We start from the raw sequence: 16,779 nt of genomic DNA on the forward strand, positions 1-16,779 counted from the left end.
CATAAGACTTTTTCTGTTTTTTAAACAAGTATTTAAATGTGAATCAGGAATTGACTTTCTTTTTAATTGATTAATTTTAGCCAAAAGTTTGTCACTCAAGAAATGTAACTTCAGTAACATTCTTTTAAGATAAATCAGTTGTGTGATGCTTTTTGGAGAACAGGGTAGTTCTAAAACCATTTCTTAAAAAAAAAAAAAGACAAAACCAAAACAAAACCAAACAAACAAAAAAACCAATCGAAAAACCCAAACCAAACAAATTAAGATAATCACACTGTAGTATTAAAAATGAAAGGATATGTTAATTTTGGATGAACTAATACTATGCTATTCCTGTCAAGTTTCTCGAATGCTATTATTGTGTACTGGGTTTTCTTGGAAACTGGTGATTCCTTGGAACATGAGATGTTATGTGAAATCCATATATGGTTACTATAGGCTTTCTGTGCAAGTTGAGTATGTTCCACAAGGAAGGGCATGCAATAGTGTAGGGCATGGGTTTTGAGTACTCTGCGTGGATATTCTTACAAGCCGAGATCCTATGCTACCTTTTCATCAGTCTGCCTAGATGAGCCCAATGTTGAACATGGAGTGGGGGGAAGGCAAGAATGAAAAATTACTTCATTTTTGATACTCAAGTATTATGGACTGTGATCTAAAATTGATGATGGAGAGGTTTTTAAAAAAAAAAAATCTGTTGGAGAAATACTAATTTATGGTAACTATTTTAATTCTTTGTTTTACTCCTCAAACAAGCCTATTTTTTTCTTTTTTAGTTCACATGAGAGATCCTAATAATCAGCTTCACATAATTAAAAATTTGAAGATTGCTGTCAACAACATTATTACTCACCCACCTCAGCCCGGTGCCATTCGAAAACTTTTGAATGATGTTGTGTCTGTCAGTCAGCCTGCTGAAGGACTAGTAGCTAATGTGATCACAGCTGGAGATTATGATCTCAACATTAGTGGTATGTAATGATAATGTATTTTTTGTAACTTAAACTGGAATTTACTGTAAGGTTTCTAACCTTGATTTCAACTTCATGGCATGTATTAAAATTACTCTGAGAGTTGATCAGTTTTGAGTCATTGTTTTTACTGAAACTTCAGATTTATCAAATAGTTTTGGTTTTATATAATGCTAAAAGAGTAGTTGAACTTAGTTAATAATTCTTAATTTAATATTTCCTGATGTTGTAATTCTTCTGAACTTGTGTTAAATCATCATATTTTAATATAGAAAATACTCATGCTTTTGTTGTGTTAATAGCTCATCAGATGAGAGGTTTTCTTGTTACAAAACTGATATACTGACTTCTTACATTGGGCTGAATAAATATCAGAACTTATTTATAATGTTGGTACTAATGTACAAATTTATGTTGAAGTTAGTCCTTGTGGCTTCTTTTGTTTTTCTTTTTACTTATTGCTTAATGCATAGGTTGTAAAGTTGTCGTAAAAAGCTTAAGGAAAAAAGGTTTTGAGGAAAGGTGTGTGATTCCTTGTCTTGTTTTTTTGCCATGAAACTCAGTGCTTCATATTTCACTGTCAAAATGGCTAGAATATTCTAAAAATGTTTTTTTCAGAACTCCAAGAGATAAGGCATTGTGAATAATACTGAATGAGACCTGATCTTGAGAGCTGAGAAGATTAAACTCCTCCCAATTAAGACCCTAATCCATTAAAGCCTTTGAGTACATACTTAATTCAAAGCACGTATGCATTGCCCTATTTAAACATGAGTAATTTATTGTACTTAAAGTTCAGCATGCAGTGAGGAATCTGGCTCTGCTATAGCAAAAGACTGATGAAGTTTCATGAGGATTAGTAACTGATATTGTAGTAGGTTGATTTTTTTATGTTGATGATGAAAAATTGCATAATTCTATATCTTTGATACCTAATTTACAAGCCACATCCTTAACTTGACATGAAATATTGATAGTAAAGGAGAAGACTTGAGCCTGGAAATTCTAGTTTTTGAGAGCTATTGGAAACTGCACCCTTTTTCAGTTTCCATGGCCTTGTTTATCTGTGAAAGTGGTGAATTGCCTTTTTTTTTTTGAGGAAAGGTCTGTTTCAAGTCTAGAGATTGGAAGACCCTAAGAAGGCAGAATGGTTTCAGTGAAGAGACTTTCCATAACATTTCTAATGATTTCGGTTTAGAAGTGAGGTATTGGAAGAAGAGAAGAAAAATAGTGGCTATATCGAGCCATGCTTTGTAGTTGTAGAATGAAATAACTCTCTTTTTTCCTTATTTGCTGCTGGAGCCTCAGATGTACAAATTATCATACTTGACTATCTTCTGTCTCTCAGTAATTAAATTCTTATTTCCATTCAGACTGGCTATATGCTTATTTGACAGAAGGAGAGATGTATAAGCTGTTTAAGATCATACAGAAGGACAAAATCATGTAACAACTTTGTAGTTTTGTGGTACCCGTTTTAGGGCTTTAGCACAAAATACTGGCACAGTGTTCTTGATGATGAAACTTGGATCCCATTACGTTGTAGGAGGATGTGAGGAAGTCCCTAGCTTGTCAGGTAGAGTTCATTTTCTACATAGAAAACTATGAGTATTTATAAGAAACTTATTTTTTTCAACTTTGTTAGAGCATTTTATTGAAAACCAATGGAAGCATTCATTCCTGGCAATGAAACATAATCTTTTGGCATGGAAATGTGAAATCTCTAATCTGTTCTTTAATTTGCTCTTTTTCTTTTGGTGAATTAGTTTTCAAGGATAGCAGTATTAAAACATATTTCCTTAATCTTTAATGATGATCAAGTGGAGTCTATTTTGAAAGAAGACACAAACGTTGTTTAAGAAGCTCATGTATGAGTGTTTCCAGCACTGGGATCATGATCCTGCTCTTTTTTTTAGAAGAGTTCTGGAACTGCCGTGGTGAATTGGTTTAATTGTTTGTAATCCTTTTTTGTTACACTTGTTGTTTAATAGTCTCATAGTTCCATAATCATCTTGTACTGAGAGACCTGGTTGATTGCTGAAAGGGTGCTTATGTACAGCCATGCCTGCTTCTCCCATGTACTGGTGCATGTGGAGAGTGAGGAAAAGTGATCACACTTAAAGTTTTTTCTTCTCTCAGATAAGTTTTCAGCTGGATCACTTCCCTGGCTATGTTTGTTCAGTACTGTATGATGCTAATGCTGGCATGCAGCAGTACAATGGACATAAGGCAGAATGTTGGGGCAACCACTTTCAGCAGCTAACATCATCAGTTACTTCAACTGTAGTACTACATGCTGAGAAATCTCAGAAGTTAATGTCTTATATTTATAGTATCTTCCAACTAGAAAAATAGAAATTATATCTAAATATAACTTAATTCTTACTACTTCATAGATTTCCATTTTTACTGAAGCCCAGAATTTGGGCTGAGCCAGAAATTAGTATTGAATTCTAAAGTACACTGTCAAATGTTGAGGAACTTGAAGTGTTCATGATTAAGATTAGCTGGAATCAAACGTCTTCAGTCCCTGATGGGCCTGCATGGTATAGATTTTCTACTTCATGCTACCAGAGCGTAAAAACCAATAGTGTGTTTGCACCTGACCCTTTTTAGTATAATAATATCATGTTTTTTCTATCAGATCGCTCAGTTAAAGCTAGTGTTCCTTGGTACAGTAATTGGAAAGAGACACTGATGGAACTGAACACATCCACGTTTTATTCAGGTATTTTTTGTGGTTGGTGCCAATTTGCCAAATTGCCCTTTATTCCTTTTCCATGTGCCCCGTCCACCTTTCCTTACCATCTGCTACAACTGTTTAGCACTTTTCTTGGCGTAGATGTGTGTTCCTCCATTTTTACCCCCCTAAATGAAAAATTGTTGGTGGTGGTTGTTTAATTTTTCTTTTAGTCACATTTCTACTCCTGTTAATCTAAATCATTTGGTCTTTCAATACAGTCAATAATGCAGAGTGGTGGTGGGAAATGACCTGATGCTGTAAAAGCACTGTCTTGTTTGATCCTATGGAACTTTATACTGTCACTGTTCTGTATTTCAAATGTAAATACTTTCTGCTTCTCTATAGAACTTCCTTCTCAGGGGATAGTAGCGCTTTTCAAATTGGAACTACAGTGCTGACTATACGTAGAGCACATATGCCTCTGCTATATTGACGTTCTTCTGGAGTATAACTCTTTAAAAAAAAAAAATCATCTTTCTAATAAATTTTCACCTAGTTTATAAGACTTAGCGCTACCAAAGCGCATTGGTTATTGACCTCTCAACTTACAGTGAAGCTTTGTATTGTGGTCTGTAAGAGCCAGATTTTGATGTTTTTCAGTTTTAGATATTAATAAAGTTTATGGCTTCGGTTAGTAATAGCTATCCTTTCAATAGTGTCTGTTCAGATGCTGCTAAATGCCTTTCTTTCTGAACGTGCTAGAGTACCAGTATCTGTGAAATTCGTCTTGGTCAGTCAGGTAGCTAAAAAGTACAAAACTTCATGAAGTAGACTTCTCATTCTTAAGCTGTTATGTATGAATATTACTTACCAGTTTTTTTCTTATCAATTTCTAAATGCAATAACAAGTTTGCCTGAACTTCAGTTCTGCTTGTTTAGTATACTGGAAATGTTACTGGAAACATGCAAAACATGCAGGTCTGTGTACCTAAATGACACAGTATTGCTATGCACTGCTATTAACATGTGTTATGAAATGTTACATCTGTGAAAATTTTTTCAAATATTTTTGTTTTGAATGTGGTGCATGTTTATTATTTTAAGTATCTACTATAAATGATTACAGCCCTGTAAATGCTCTTGAGTGAATACTGTTAAGGTATGTTGTGGTTGCGTAGAGGGAATCTGGTTGCCTTTGTAGCCACTTCCAAGGTTCTTAATAGGCTGAATGAGAAGGGGGGGTCGGGGGAACCCACCCCACAAACCAAAGTGGTACTTCCCTGTTTGTAGCTGTGTCGGATTTAAAAAAAAAAAAAATTTTGCCATGGTTCAGCTGTAAAACAGAGACGGAAAACTGAAAACAGAGCTTGAAACTAAAATGTGGTTGAAATTTCTGCCTTAAGTAGTTTAGCATTGTTTGGTTTGAACCTGAGTTACTACAAGGCTTTGTTATACTTGTGAAAAATATGCATATAAGTTACTTTCTCATTGTTTGTTTTTAATAACAAGCTGTGTTTTCTTCAATTTAAATAGTTGGCATATTTACATGTAGGACTTAGTAAAGCTGAGAGCTTTTTATAACCTAGACGAGTGCTCAGAGAGCAGTTGCTAGAAAGGCTATAATCAAAAGCTAGAAGTTTGCCTCCTATGGATCTTTTTTATGTGACATGTGCTGACTGCTAGACTGAGTTCAGTTATGAAGTGTGACTATATCTGACTTCTGTGTGGATGAAGCTGATGTAAGATGGCCTGACAATGTAGAATTAAACAAAATGCTTTAACTTAATACACTAGAAGATAATTCCAACATAAAAATGAAACTCAGTTTCTTAAAGTCAGCTAAGAAATCAAGGTGGTGTTTTTTTTTTTTTTTGGGAGGAGGGGCAGGGGAAGTTTACAAAGCATTAGAAATTCTTATGAGTTAAATCAAGGAATGTGTTTTTCTTGGGGCTATATAAAGAAAATCCCTTCAGGAATTCTTATTAATGCATTTTTTTCTGTACTAGTTATTGTTTTCTAGTTTGCAGGTGAGTTTATACTGGATTCCAGTTAACTTCAGTGTGAAATCAAGTTATTGGAAGTGGACTGATTTTGCTCTTTTTTCCACTCAAGGGAAGGAGTTGCAGAATTGAGATAGCATAAAACAGGCTTGAAAGAAGAAATAATACTTCACTGCTCGACTGATAGTTGGAGTGGAAAGAAACAAACAAGATTTTTGAGTTCATATGTTGTTTGGATGTCCCAGACATACTTGGTTTCCCTTGATTTGTTGCTCTTAGAAAAATGAAATCCCTATTGTAAAAGGGCATTTGAATGTGGCAGGTTAGCATTATAAGGCATTAATGGCACAACTCGGATCTGAGCTTTTAGCTTTTTTGGATCTCTGCTTTGCCAGCTGACAGCTGAACTGTTTATTTTAGCAGGGCAGAAGGGGACTAGTGTCAAGCCAAGTCACAATACTTCTAAAAAGCTTTTGACAAACGTGGTAATCCTTAGTTCCTCTACATACTCAAAAATTAATTTTGCTTCTCGGTCAATTCTTACATCCCTAGCCAAGGCAAATTCAATGACTGTTAGAAGATTTTTTGTTTTTTTAATTTGTTTTTTCTTTCCCACGTGTGTACGTGTGTCTGTTTAAAGGGGTGGTAAGGAGTAGTTACTCTAACAAGGACTGAATTCATGTGAGCCTACAATATTGAGGAAGTTGGTGCTTAAGGTACTCTTCAGTTTCACAGGATTTGATTCGAAGTGTAACTGCTTCTCCTACTTGTATGTATTTTAGATGCTTTCTCCTTAGACTGTTCCTCCTTCTTTCCCCTGCCATGCAAACCTTGTCAGAGTTTGCAAGCTTCACTTTTAGGTGTAGTCTTTCATATTCCCTTTTCATAAATGAGTAAACAGAAGTTTCACTGAATATTCCAATTTGTCCTATCTTATTGTGTATTCCAGCTACTACTCCTTGGTTTGAGTCTTACAGAGAATGCTTTCTTCAGTCCATGCCTGCATCAGATCATGAATTCTTAAACCACTATGTTGCATGTATCCTTTGAGTGTTGCAGACCTCTCTAGTGAAGGCTGTTACAGCTGGCTGCAGAAATGTAATATAGGAGACTGAAATTTTGCAATAACTTTTTGCCATTATGATTTGAAATATATCTTTTTTTAATATGTCTAACTATACAGACTAATGTCATAAGGGGGTCAGGGGTCTACAGGGAAAATAAAAATATGCACTGTTTCATGATGCAGCTGGTGTTTAGCTTTACAATAATTACAATGCTGCAGGTTTCATAACACCTACTCTGTTCCTAACTCTTTGCTGTACTTTATCATTTCAGTATGGTGGAACAGGTATGTTAGTAGCCATTAGAGAGAACCATTTGTGCAGAATTAACTTTGCAAAATATTGATTCTGGCCTTTGACTTCTGAATTTTAGTAACATTTAAAGCACAACTTGCTTTCTGGCTTCTCTGAATTAATGTCATTGATTTGGTGAATAGATGTAGCAGAGCAGGATGTTCCTTATTAATGATTGTGTAGCCGCATTGCAGTAAAAATCTGAACACTTCTGCTTTTTACTCAGAAGATGTTGCTGTGTTTATGAATACTGGCTGTTATCGTTGCTCAGGTGATACCTTAAAGTCCCAACTCTCCTTGGAAGTTGATAACTGAAATTCACCCCCAGTGTACTTTAGTTATGTGTTTCATATGTGAACAGTTGGTCTGTATCTAAAATCTTAAATGAACTAGTAACTATTACATATCGGCTTAAACTTGGATTCAGTGTCAGAATTGGAGCAAACTCCTGTTTCATCTCATGTTACAGATGTTAGTTAACTGACTGTTTAAATAGTGTTTTTTATCAAGACTAAGGCCAAATTTTAATTGTACATACTTTTGTGGTAGTATGTTTCACAGGCTTAGACGTTGTACTCATCTATTTTATTTTTATACACTTCCTATTTTATTATATGATCAGTGGTTGTTCCTGGGTTCTTTTGGTAAATGTCCTTAACATGAATTTAGGTATGCTTGTAGTTTCTTCTAGCGAACCAGAACCTGTGGAACAATTTCTGAAGCTGTCTCAAGAACAACATCGAATTCAGCATAGTAGTGATTACTTATATCCCAAGTGGTTTATACCGAACACACTCAAATACTATGTGTTACTGCATGATGTAAGCACAGGAGAAGAGCAAAGGTGGGTCTTCTGCCTCCAGTGAACTTACGGATGAACTCTTTGAATTGTTTGCGTTTATAAATTCTGTTGAGATTAGACATACAACAGGATCCATTAACTAGTATGCTGACTATTATTAAGGCAGATTTTCTTAAGTATTATTTTTAGATCTACTTGTGTTCATATAAAATGAAAGAATCAGTTCTAGCTTCTTGAGGTAGATGCTTTCTTTGCTAGCTCACTGAACTAATTCTCAAAGATTCTCACTCTTGCAGAAAGGACTGCTTTAAAAATAGGATTTTCCCTTTAATCCCTATGCTAATGGTCTAAAATAGCTTGTTGCAGTACACACTTAGAATAGAATTGGTTTGATATCAAGACAGGGAAAATGTTGTTTTATTTTTTCAGAGCTGACTCCATTTATGAAGAGATGAAGCAGAGGTATGGAACTCAGGGTTGCTATTTGCTGAAAATAAATTCTCGGGTGTCTAATAGAGGAACAGATGAACAGATACCAGATCCTTGGAGTCAGTACCTTCAGAAAAACACTATCCAGAACCAGGTATTATAGTATTGTAAAAACAATTTATAAGGTGCATATATGAAAGCCCGTTTTAGTTGTGTTAAATTTTGCCTTAGTATTATGTATGTGTTTCTACAGAATGGGTTAATAGGCAGTCATGATGCTTCTAACATAGCTATGACTTTTTGTAAGGACATAAGATGAATCCTCTCTCAAAGAACTGTCCTCTGTGCTACTTAAATTGATGGTAAGGAGCACTGAAATACTAGACTGTCTGAAATAGACTGACAGGAGTACTGAAGACTTGTGCTTTATGTGCTGACAAGAGCAAGTAACTTCAGAAGTGTCCTATTCATAGTAACTTTCTACCTTCATTTTGATTAATTTTCTTCACTCTTAGAATTCTTCTTTTTTTTTTTCCAGGTCTTCTGTACTTCACTAAGTGTGGGTGTGTTGTTTTGTGGGAGTATGTGTGGTTTTTCTGGTAACATCTAGCAGTCCAGTCTGGCCTGTCATCTTCTAAGATGGCAAATGATAGTGTGTGTTAGCTCAGTTCAGTTTGCCATAAATGTCTGTATTTTTGGCTTCAGGACTAAAAATATTCCTTCTTGAGTTTGCTTTTGACTGACCTGCAGTTTTAACAGCATCTGATTAAAAGGTTTGTTTGTGGAATCAGTCCTTTACCAAATCTGTCAGACCTTTACCAAAGCTGTCACTGGAAAGTCAAAACATCTCATAGTCTGTAAGCTAAGAGGACCAGTGGGTAATGTTCCACCATAAACTAATTAATCTTTTTCTTCTGCCCCATGTCAACTGTCCAACATAGGTGATTTTTTTTTTTGCATGAGCTTGTTCAGGAATTGCTTTAGGGAGCATATTTTCACTGCTGTACGCGTTGCTGTGTAAGAGTTGGAGTTGCTTGCTTTAGTTGGCAGTGAAGCTGTTTGAGCAAGCCAGAAGATACTTGCTTAATTTGGTGAATATAACTTTCATCTTTACAATAGGACAGGTTCTTAAAGCCTCACAAACTACTTAAGAAATGAATATATATGAACAAACATGCTTTCTTAATAATTCAGTTAACTGTCATTAAAGTTAACAACTACTGTTGACTGACTTTTGTGTGTGTGCTCTAGTATTCTTAATTCTGACTTCTTTTTTTTCTTTTTTTTTTTTCTGGCAGGATTGCTATGAAGATTTTCCTTATACTGTCATTTCAAACAAGAATACTGATCACTTGGTATCAGATGGCTTAGACAGTGAAATTAAAGGTATTTTTATAGCTTCCATCAAAACATTGATGTGATAGCATTCATACAGCTGTCTCAAGTCTTGGACAGTAATCACTTGAGTGATTTGTTAGGGAATTCAAAGTAATTATTTTCTAAATGCTCAAAGATAATATAACCTGGATTGGTGGTAATTGGTAGATGTATCTTTAATGACATGGCTATTGACGTACTGGGCTTATCTTTTGTAAGATTAAGCTTATTGTTTGCAAACTCTGACAATTAATAAAAGGTAACATAGGATTAAGTGGTTAATCTTCATCATAATAGAAGTTCCAGTTAGTGTAGCTTGGAAGCTGAGGGTTTTTTTGTCTTGTTTTGGTTTTCAATCTGGAAATGACAGAGTAGTGACTTACAAAGTAAGTTGGCTGGAAGATCTTGCCTCGCAATTGAGCTCGTGGATGGCAGAGGACAGTAAATGAAATTGAGTGCAAATTAATGCATGGCCTTTTTAACTTTTTTTTTTAAAGGCAGCTGTATAGATGAGAAGCATCATCAAATAGGGAGGAAGTGGAGGTACCCTACACTCTGGCCAGACTCAGCCCAGATCCTTCATACCTGACTTGAAAAGCATGGGGAGACCTAGTGTATGTAGGGAGAGCCTGCAGTTGCCTAAAAAAGCGGCTTTCTAGGGCCTTACAGCCTGGATGTAGTCTGCAAGCTGCTGTTTGAACTTTATGTACCCAGCTTTACATTTCATAAGTAAAATCCATTAAGGATTTGCTTTCATAGCTCAGCTTTGCTCAGTGCTAGCTAGGGCCAGGTAAAGCAAGCTGATTTTCTTATACGGAAAGGAAATAATAAATAAGATAACTATTTAAGTCTTAAAGCGAAATGGTGTCTCGGTCTAGTTCGGATAGCTAGATGCAGTGGTGGTCAGCAGCCCTTCTTACTGAACTAAGAGGACTTTGGAGGAGGTTGTTTCACATCATAATTACTCAGAAGGGCATGGAAAATGAGATTGGTTTTTTTAACCTTAAAACATAAAAGAGTGGATGGATCCAATGGAGCCATTGTAGTAATTGCTGCACGTCCAACTTCTCATGAATATTTGACTTGATTTTAATGTTTTCACAGTTTTCTTTCAATGTTGTTGATACTAGTCACCATACTTGGGGATTCTTTGCACTGTAGTTGAGAACCAAAACTGTACATATTTAGCCATGTTGTAGTTTCTGAGATTCCCTGAGCTTTCTGAAGAATTTCAGGAGTGATGTAATACTCAGGTAGTGCTCTGCTGCTGTCTGCTCAGCATTCATCTGTAGTGCAGAATAATTGGTCAATAGCTTTGCTTAACAGAATTCTGAGTAAGGAAAACTCTAAAGTAGGTTAGTAAAAATGACATTTAAAAACCGAAATGTGTAAGTAACTTTACATTTACTTGGGTTTTTGTTTCAATCTTTCAATAGATGGCCTGTCAAATAACTTTAAGACTCACCCCCTTCAACTGGATCATCCCAGTGGCGGTTTGGATAGCCCTGATTACATGAAGGCTGCTGCATCATTGCAAGACTCAAAGAAATCAAATTCTGGAACGCCTCATGGTGCTTGTTTAACACTCACAGATCACGATCGAATTAGACAGTTCATACAGGAATTCACATTTAGGGGACTTTTGCCACATATAGAGAAGACAATTCGGCAACTTAATGATCAGGTTAGTTTACTTTTAAAAACACTTTGTGCCATAATAAGAAAAAACAGTTGGGTATACAACCAGTTATCCAAAAATCTGTTTTGAAATTATTAATTCCTTCTGCATCTACTGATTCAATGATCTTATTGAAAACTGTAAGTAAATTTAAGAGAAATAGCTAAAGTTATAATTTTTGCTCTATTTGTCTTTTAAAAAAACAAAACTCAATTTGTATCAACAGAGCTTCAGTGCAAGGTGGCTTCTTGGTGAAAGCCTGTCTGAACTGTTATCAAGGATATCTATCCTTGCTCCTAAAATCTTAATATTTCATGCTTCTGGATGATTCTGGCATGGGGAACAAAATGTATTTTTTGTGTTTCAACATTAGAATGCACAACTAAAGTTAAGAAATGTATTTTCATCAATAATTGTCTGCAAAAAAGCTGCATACTTCAATTGCTACTTCTTGACAGGGGGAGAAATGCACGGACACCCTAAATCATGCAATTCTGTTTTGATCTCAGCAGTTTTTGCAACTGAATATTCTTCTCTCAAACTAGGATTTTTTGGAAGTGTGATAGTTAATATCCTGCCCATGTTAAGTCAAGGACATGCATTAAAGTTATTTTCATCACAGTGAGGTCCTTTCTTTTGTAAATGTTTCACTTTTATATGGTTTTAAATAGCTGGAGAGATGGATTGACTTACATTAGTACAATCAAATTACTGTATTTAGCATTAGAATTGGACCCAAATATCAGTCTGTTATCTTAACTCTGTGTTTTGATTGAATTGTCCATTCAGGTTATAGTTTTAAGTATGAGGGGTTTTGATACTAACTATCAGATGTTGTAAGGAACTCTGTCCCTGAATTGACTTTTGGGAGTTTGTATATGCTGACCATGTTTATGTTTGGAAAGTTTTATGAAGAAACAAAAAAAGTGCATACATAAAGTGTACCAAACAGCCTTACCATTAGGAATGTAGTAATACATTTCTAGTTGGTTACGATTTTTAAAATTATCTTTAAAAAGAGATGTAGTTTGCCTTAGATCTTGGGAATGGTAATTCCAATGTGGAAGTTTCCTTGTTAGTGGAAATTATCTAAAAGAATGAAGTTGTGTAACCTTGCTTGCAAGTATGACTTGTACACTTGACACTTGAAATTGATGTTCACAATGTGTTAATGCTTTATGTGGGTGGTGACAGAGAGAATGTTCTCACTTGAAGTACGTATTTAGTCTAGATTTTAGGTTGGACTAATCCCAGAAATCAGATATTCTGTTAGATTTCCAACAGATATATCAAATGTTTCAGTTCTTAAGATTGAGATGTCTGCAGTTTACAGCAACAATAGTGAACCTCAGCTGTCTGAAATAGAATAAATACATGAATTGCAACTTCTTAGTGTCAGTGATTCATTATAGAGGAGTGTGCTCTTGGCTATTTTATTTTTATTTGTTTCTGTTTTACGGAAAAAACAGAATTTAGGAATAATAAAGCTTGGGTTTTTATATTAGTTTAACTTACGTTAGTATATCTCTTGCAATGTAGCGCTCTAATTTAGTGTCTTTTTGCAGTTAATATCCAGGAAAGGCTTGAGTCGATCACTGTTTTCTGCTACTAAAAAATGGTTTAGTGGCAGCAAGGTTCCAGAGAAAAGCATAAATGAACTGAAGAATACTTCTGGTCTGCTGTAAGTAATTTAAGTCCTTGCCTTTAGATCTAAACTGAACATGTACCTGTTTTTTTGGGGGAGGGAAAGCCTGTGTTTATTTGATGCTGTTCTGCAAAGTGAACTAAATCAGCGATGTTGTAAAAGACTTTAATTGTAGAAATGATGAAAAGTACAATTCCTAAATGTGTACAATAAAGCAGTAGCAGAACTTAAAGAAAAAGGGGATAAAAGCAACTGTTTAGAGCCATCTTCCTGCTATATTTACAGTGAAGCTTTCTAAGTTAGAAAGAACATACATTTTTAAGAGTAATAGTAATAAAAAGAAGCTATGGTCTGCTGTAAGGGATTTTTAAAAAATTAAAAGCTTTTTCTTTTCTTACTTAAGCCAAACCCCATGTAGAGGTGTTTTTGTTTATGTAACTATGTAATTTACTGCAGTTGAGTATTAAGTATATTGCTTTTGCAAGTGTGTTTGAGAGCTAAATTAAGGGGAATTTTAATACTTTTTGCATCTGTATTTTAGGCTAAAACCAGGTTTTAAATTTTACCAGAATATTCATTCTATATGCTTTGTAACTTCCCTCCATGAATGAGGATGTGTAATCATGAAAAGCACTCTTCAACTGTCTAATATTAACCACAGAAGTCTAAATAGTTCTTGGACATTACCTAGCCAAAGTTAATGTCCTTGACACTTACATATAGCTTTAAATTCATATGTTGTGTGTCTTTGGATTCATAATCAAAATGTTGTTAACTTCGGCTTTCTACATTGAACTTGTAAGCATGGTTTGCTTCCTATGAAGTTTGACTAACAAGTGTTTGTGAATATGTATTTGATCTTCACTGCAGTGATTCATATATATTTGACTAACCAAAAGTTAGACTGCTTGCAGAGGACAGGAACTTGCCCAGTGTTTTGGCATAAGGCACAGTTTCTTAGTGGGGTTTTTTCTTTCAGTAGAAATGGGGAGAAATGACAACTACAGCTAGGTGAACAGTCAGTCTTATTTTTTTTCCTTCTCATACAGCTCTGTTTAACTCTAACAGTTAATCTTACTGAACAGTTTCAGTGATAGCTGCGTACTTTTTTCCAGTATTTCTTGGCTAAGAGGAATGCTTTCTTTGAATGTTAGTGGAACAGTGAAACTTATTAATTGGAAAGTAGGGTGTGAAACCAAGTTACATGTGGCAGAAAGGACGTAACTTCACTTTTCTTAGCTGTTGTTTGGGTAAGGCTGAAGCAATGCAGTTTTATTCCTACTTCGTGAATAGAAATTAAGATGAGAGGGAATGACTTTATAGAGCATGTCTTGCTCTATTTATTAAAATTATGACTTTGAATTTAAATATTTGTATTTATAGGTATCCACCAGAAGCACCAGAGCTTCAAATCCGGAAAATGGCAGACTTGTGCTTTTTGGTGCAACACTATGAACTTGCATATAGCTGTTACCATACAGCAAAGAAAGACTTCTTAAATGATCAGGCAATGCTTTATGCAGCTGGAGCACTGGTTGGTACTTCATGTAACATAACCATTCTGTGAACTTTTCCTAATAATCTCTAATATTTGTCTGAAGGTAACAAAATGCAATCTCTTCCCTCCACCTCCAAATTCATAAGGGTCTTGCCGAATTTTCTGCATATCTTTAGCAAATCCTAAAGTGTTCTCAAATCTATTGGCTGCTGTTTTATGGAGAGAATAAAGGTGTGAATAAAAATTGAAGAGTTAATTCTTAAAATGTGAAATATGGAAAGGAGAATATCTAGAATGCAACCTCCAGCAAAATGGATCTTTAAACTTGTAGTCTGATAACTCAAAACCAGGTGTGAAATAATTTTATAGTATCTCTTAGACTTTGGCAAAATACTTAATTTGCCAGGAAGTCAAGATCATGTCACTATAAATATGGTATTGTACCTATTTTTTTTTTAAGACTCTTGAGGGATATAGTTTGAGTATGTCACTGCTGAACTTCACTGTAAACACATACTCGTTAATTTCTCTTGAGATTGAAGGTGTATGTTACTAAAATAATTTTCAACAAGATAAATGGGAACACTGGGGAAAAATAAACTTGTTTTAACAATTTTTAAAGCTATGTTTTGTAGGCTTCAGTCTGGTTAACTTGATAAAATTTGAAACTTTACGTTGTAGAGCTATGGAAGCATTCTTGTACACTATCCCATCTTGATGTAAAATTTTTACATAAATGTGTATTTTTGCAATACAGACAGTTGCTCTGCATTTGGATAACCTGAAAAGTTATCTTAATTTCTTAATGAATGGTTTGTAGAGATCTTAATTATGAATTTTTGCAACCTACAAGTCTTAGTCTTTACTTACTGCAGAAAAACTGTGGTATCCTATCTTCACCCCATAAGAAAAGAAGTAAAATTTCAGAGTGCATGTTTACTAGAGTTTCTTTAGAATCTGAGAAAATAAATTCGTTTAAGCAAAACTCAGAAAACAGTCCCCATCATAAAATAGATGGTAGTGCTACTTTATCAGAAAGATTGTTCCTGCAATAGGAAATTATCTCTTGGACTTGTAAAGCAGTACTGAATCAATGCTTCTGCATAGTGTTGGGGGTACCATCAACTGAAAACACTTCTGTGAGTGTGTATAACTCTCTTGCTGCTGTCTAATTAATTAAGCAGAGACATAAATAGGCTATTTTATTAAACCTTTTATCAGTTACAGTGTGTTGGGTACATTTTTATATGCCAGTAACTGATTAGATGAAGATCTTGAACTAGTAGCTGTTGAAACATGTTCCTCAGCATTTTGAGGTTTACAATTTGTTGAAAAAACTACAGTGACAGTACTGAATTTCTCTTTTAGGAAATGGCAGCAGTATCAGCTTTTCTTCAGCCTGGAGCTCCTAGACCGTATCCTGCTCATTATATGGAAACAGCGATTCAGACCTATCGAGATATCTGCAAGTATGTTCATTGAATCATAGAATCGTTAAGGTTGGAAAAGACCTCTAAGATCATGGAGTCCAACCGTCCAAACCGTTGTTTACTTTCATACTGATCCAATGAAAGTTGAAAGACCTGGTGGCTTAACTTTCTTCCCCTGCAAAGTGATAGTGCCAGGTGACTAAAAGATCACAGAATGATGGTAACTTTTTAAAGAGTAAGTTATGTTAGTTTATCTAGGATAACATGGAAGGGGATCTGTGCCGTTCTTAACAGTGCTTATTAAATTTGTGTATTGGATTTACCTGGTAAGGTTTTGGTAGTGGGGTGGCTGCAGGGGTGGCTTCTGTGAGAAGACAGCAGGAGCTGCCCCCGTGTTGCACAGAGCTGGTTTTCACCCGGCCCGAAAATGGACCTGCTGCTGCCCAAAGCTGAGCCTGTCAGCAATGCTGGTGGCACCTCTGTGATAACATACTTAAGAAAGGGTAAAAGTCGCTATGCAGGAGTAAGAAAATGAGAGAAACAGTCCTGCAGACACCAAGGTCAGCAAGGAAGGAGGGGGGATGAGGTGCTTCCCTGCAGCCCATGGAGAAGACCATGGTGAAGCAGGTTGTCCTCCTGTAGCCCGTGGAGGACCACAGTGGACCAGGAATCCACACTGCAGCCTGTGGAGGACCCAATGCCAGAGCAGGTAGATGTGCCCTGAAGGAAGCTGCAGCCTGTGGAGAGCCTATGCTAGAGCAGGTTCCTGGCAGGAGCTGTGACCCGTGGGGAATCCACATTGGAACAGTCTGTTTCTGAAGGACTGTACCCCATGGAAAAGACCCATGCTGGAGCAATTCTTGAAGAGCTGTATCTTGGCAGGGATCCCATGCCGGAGCAGGGGGAGA

The 16,779-nt window shown here is 35.7% G+C and overlaps 1 protein-coding gene across 1 annotated transcript in view; it reads left to right on the forward strand.

The window, feature by feature from the left end:
• Positions 1 to 776: 776 nt before the first annotated feature.
• Positions 777 to 16,779, forward strand: part of TRAPPC8 (trafficking protein particle complex 8) — a gene marked incomplete at its 5' end in the record, with an annotated part of 49,300 nt that continues 33,297 nt past the window's right edge. Inside the window, 9 exons of the mRNA XM_009579652.1 lie at positions 777 to 971; positions 6,604 to 6,693; positions 7,682 to 7,856; positions 8,244 to 8,397; positions 9,542 to 9,629; positions 11,057 to 11,304; positions 12,864 to 12,979; positions 14,327 to 14,477; positions 15,810 to 15,910. Coding sequence (XP_009577947.1) covers positions 777 to 971; positions 6,604 to 6,693; positions 7,682 to 7,856; positions 8,244 to 8,397; positions 9,542 to 9,629; positions 11,057 to 11,304; positions 12,864 to 12,979; positions 14,327 to 14,477; positions 15,810 to 15,910 — 1,318 coding nt within the window. The remainder of the gene's footprint in view (positions 972 to 6,603; positions 6,694 to 7,681; positions 7,857 to 8,243; positions 8,398 to 9,541; positions 9,630 to 11,056; positions 11,305 to 12,863; positions 12,980 to 14,326; positions 14,478 to 15,809; positions 15,911 to 16,779) is intronic.

The sequence above is a fragment of the Fulmarus glacialis genome, unplaced genomic scaffold (genome assembly GCF_000690835.1).
Source record: "Fulmarus glacialis isolate BGI_N327 unplaced genomic scaffold, ASM69083v1 scaffold7676, whole genome shotgun sequence".
NCBI lineage: Eukaryota > Metazoa > Chordata > Aves > Procellariiformes > Procellariidae > Fulmarus > Fulmarus glacialis.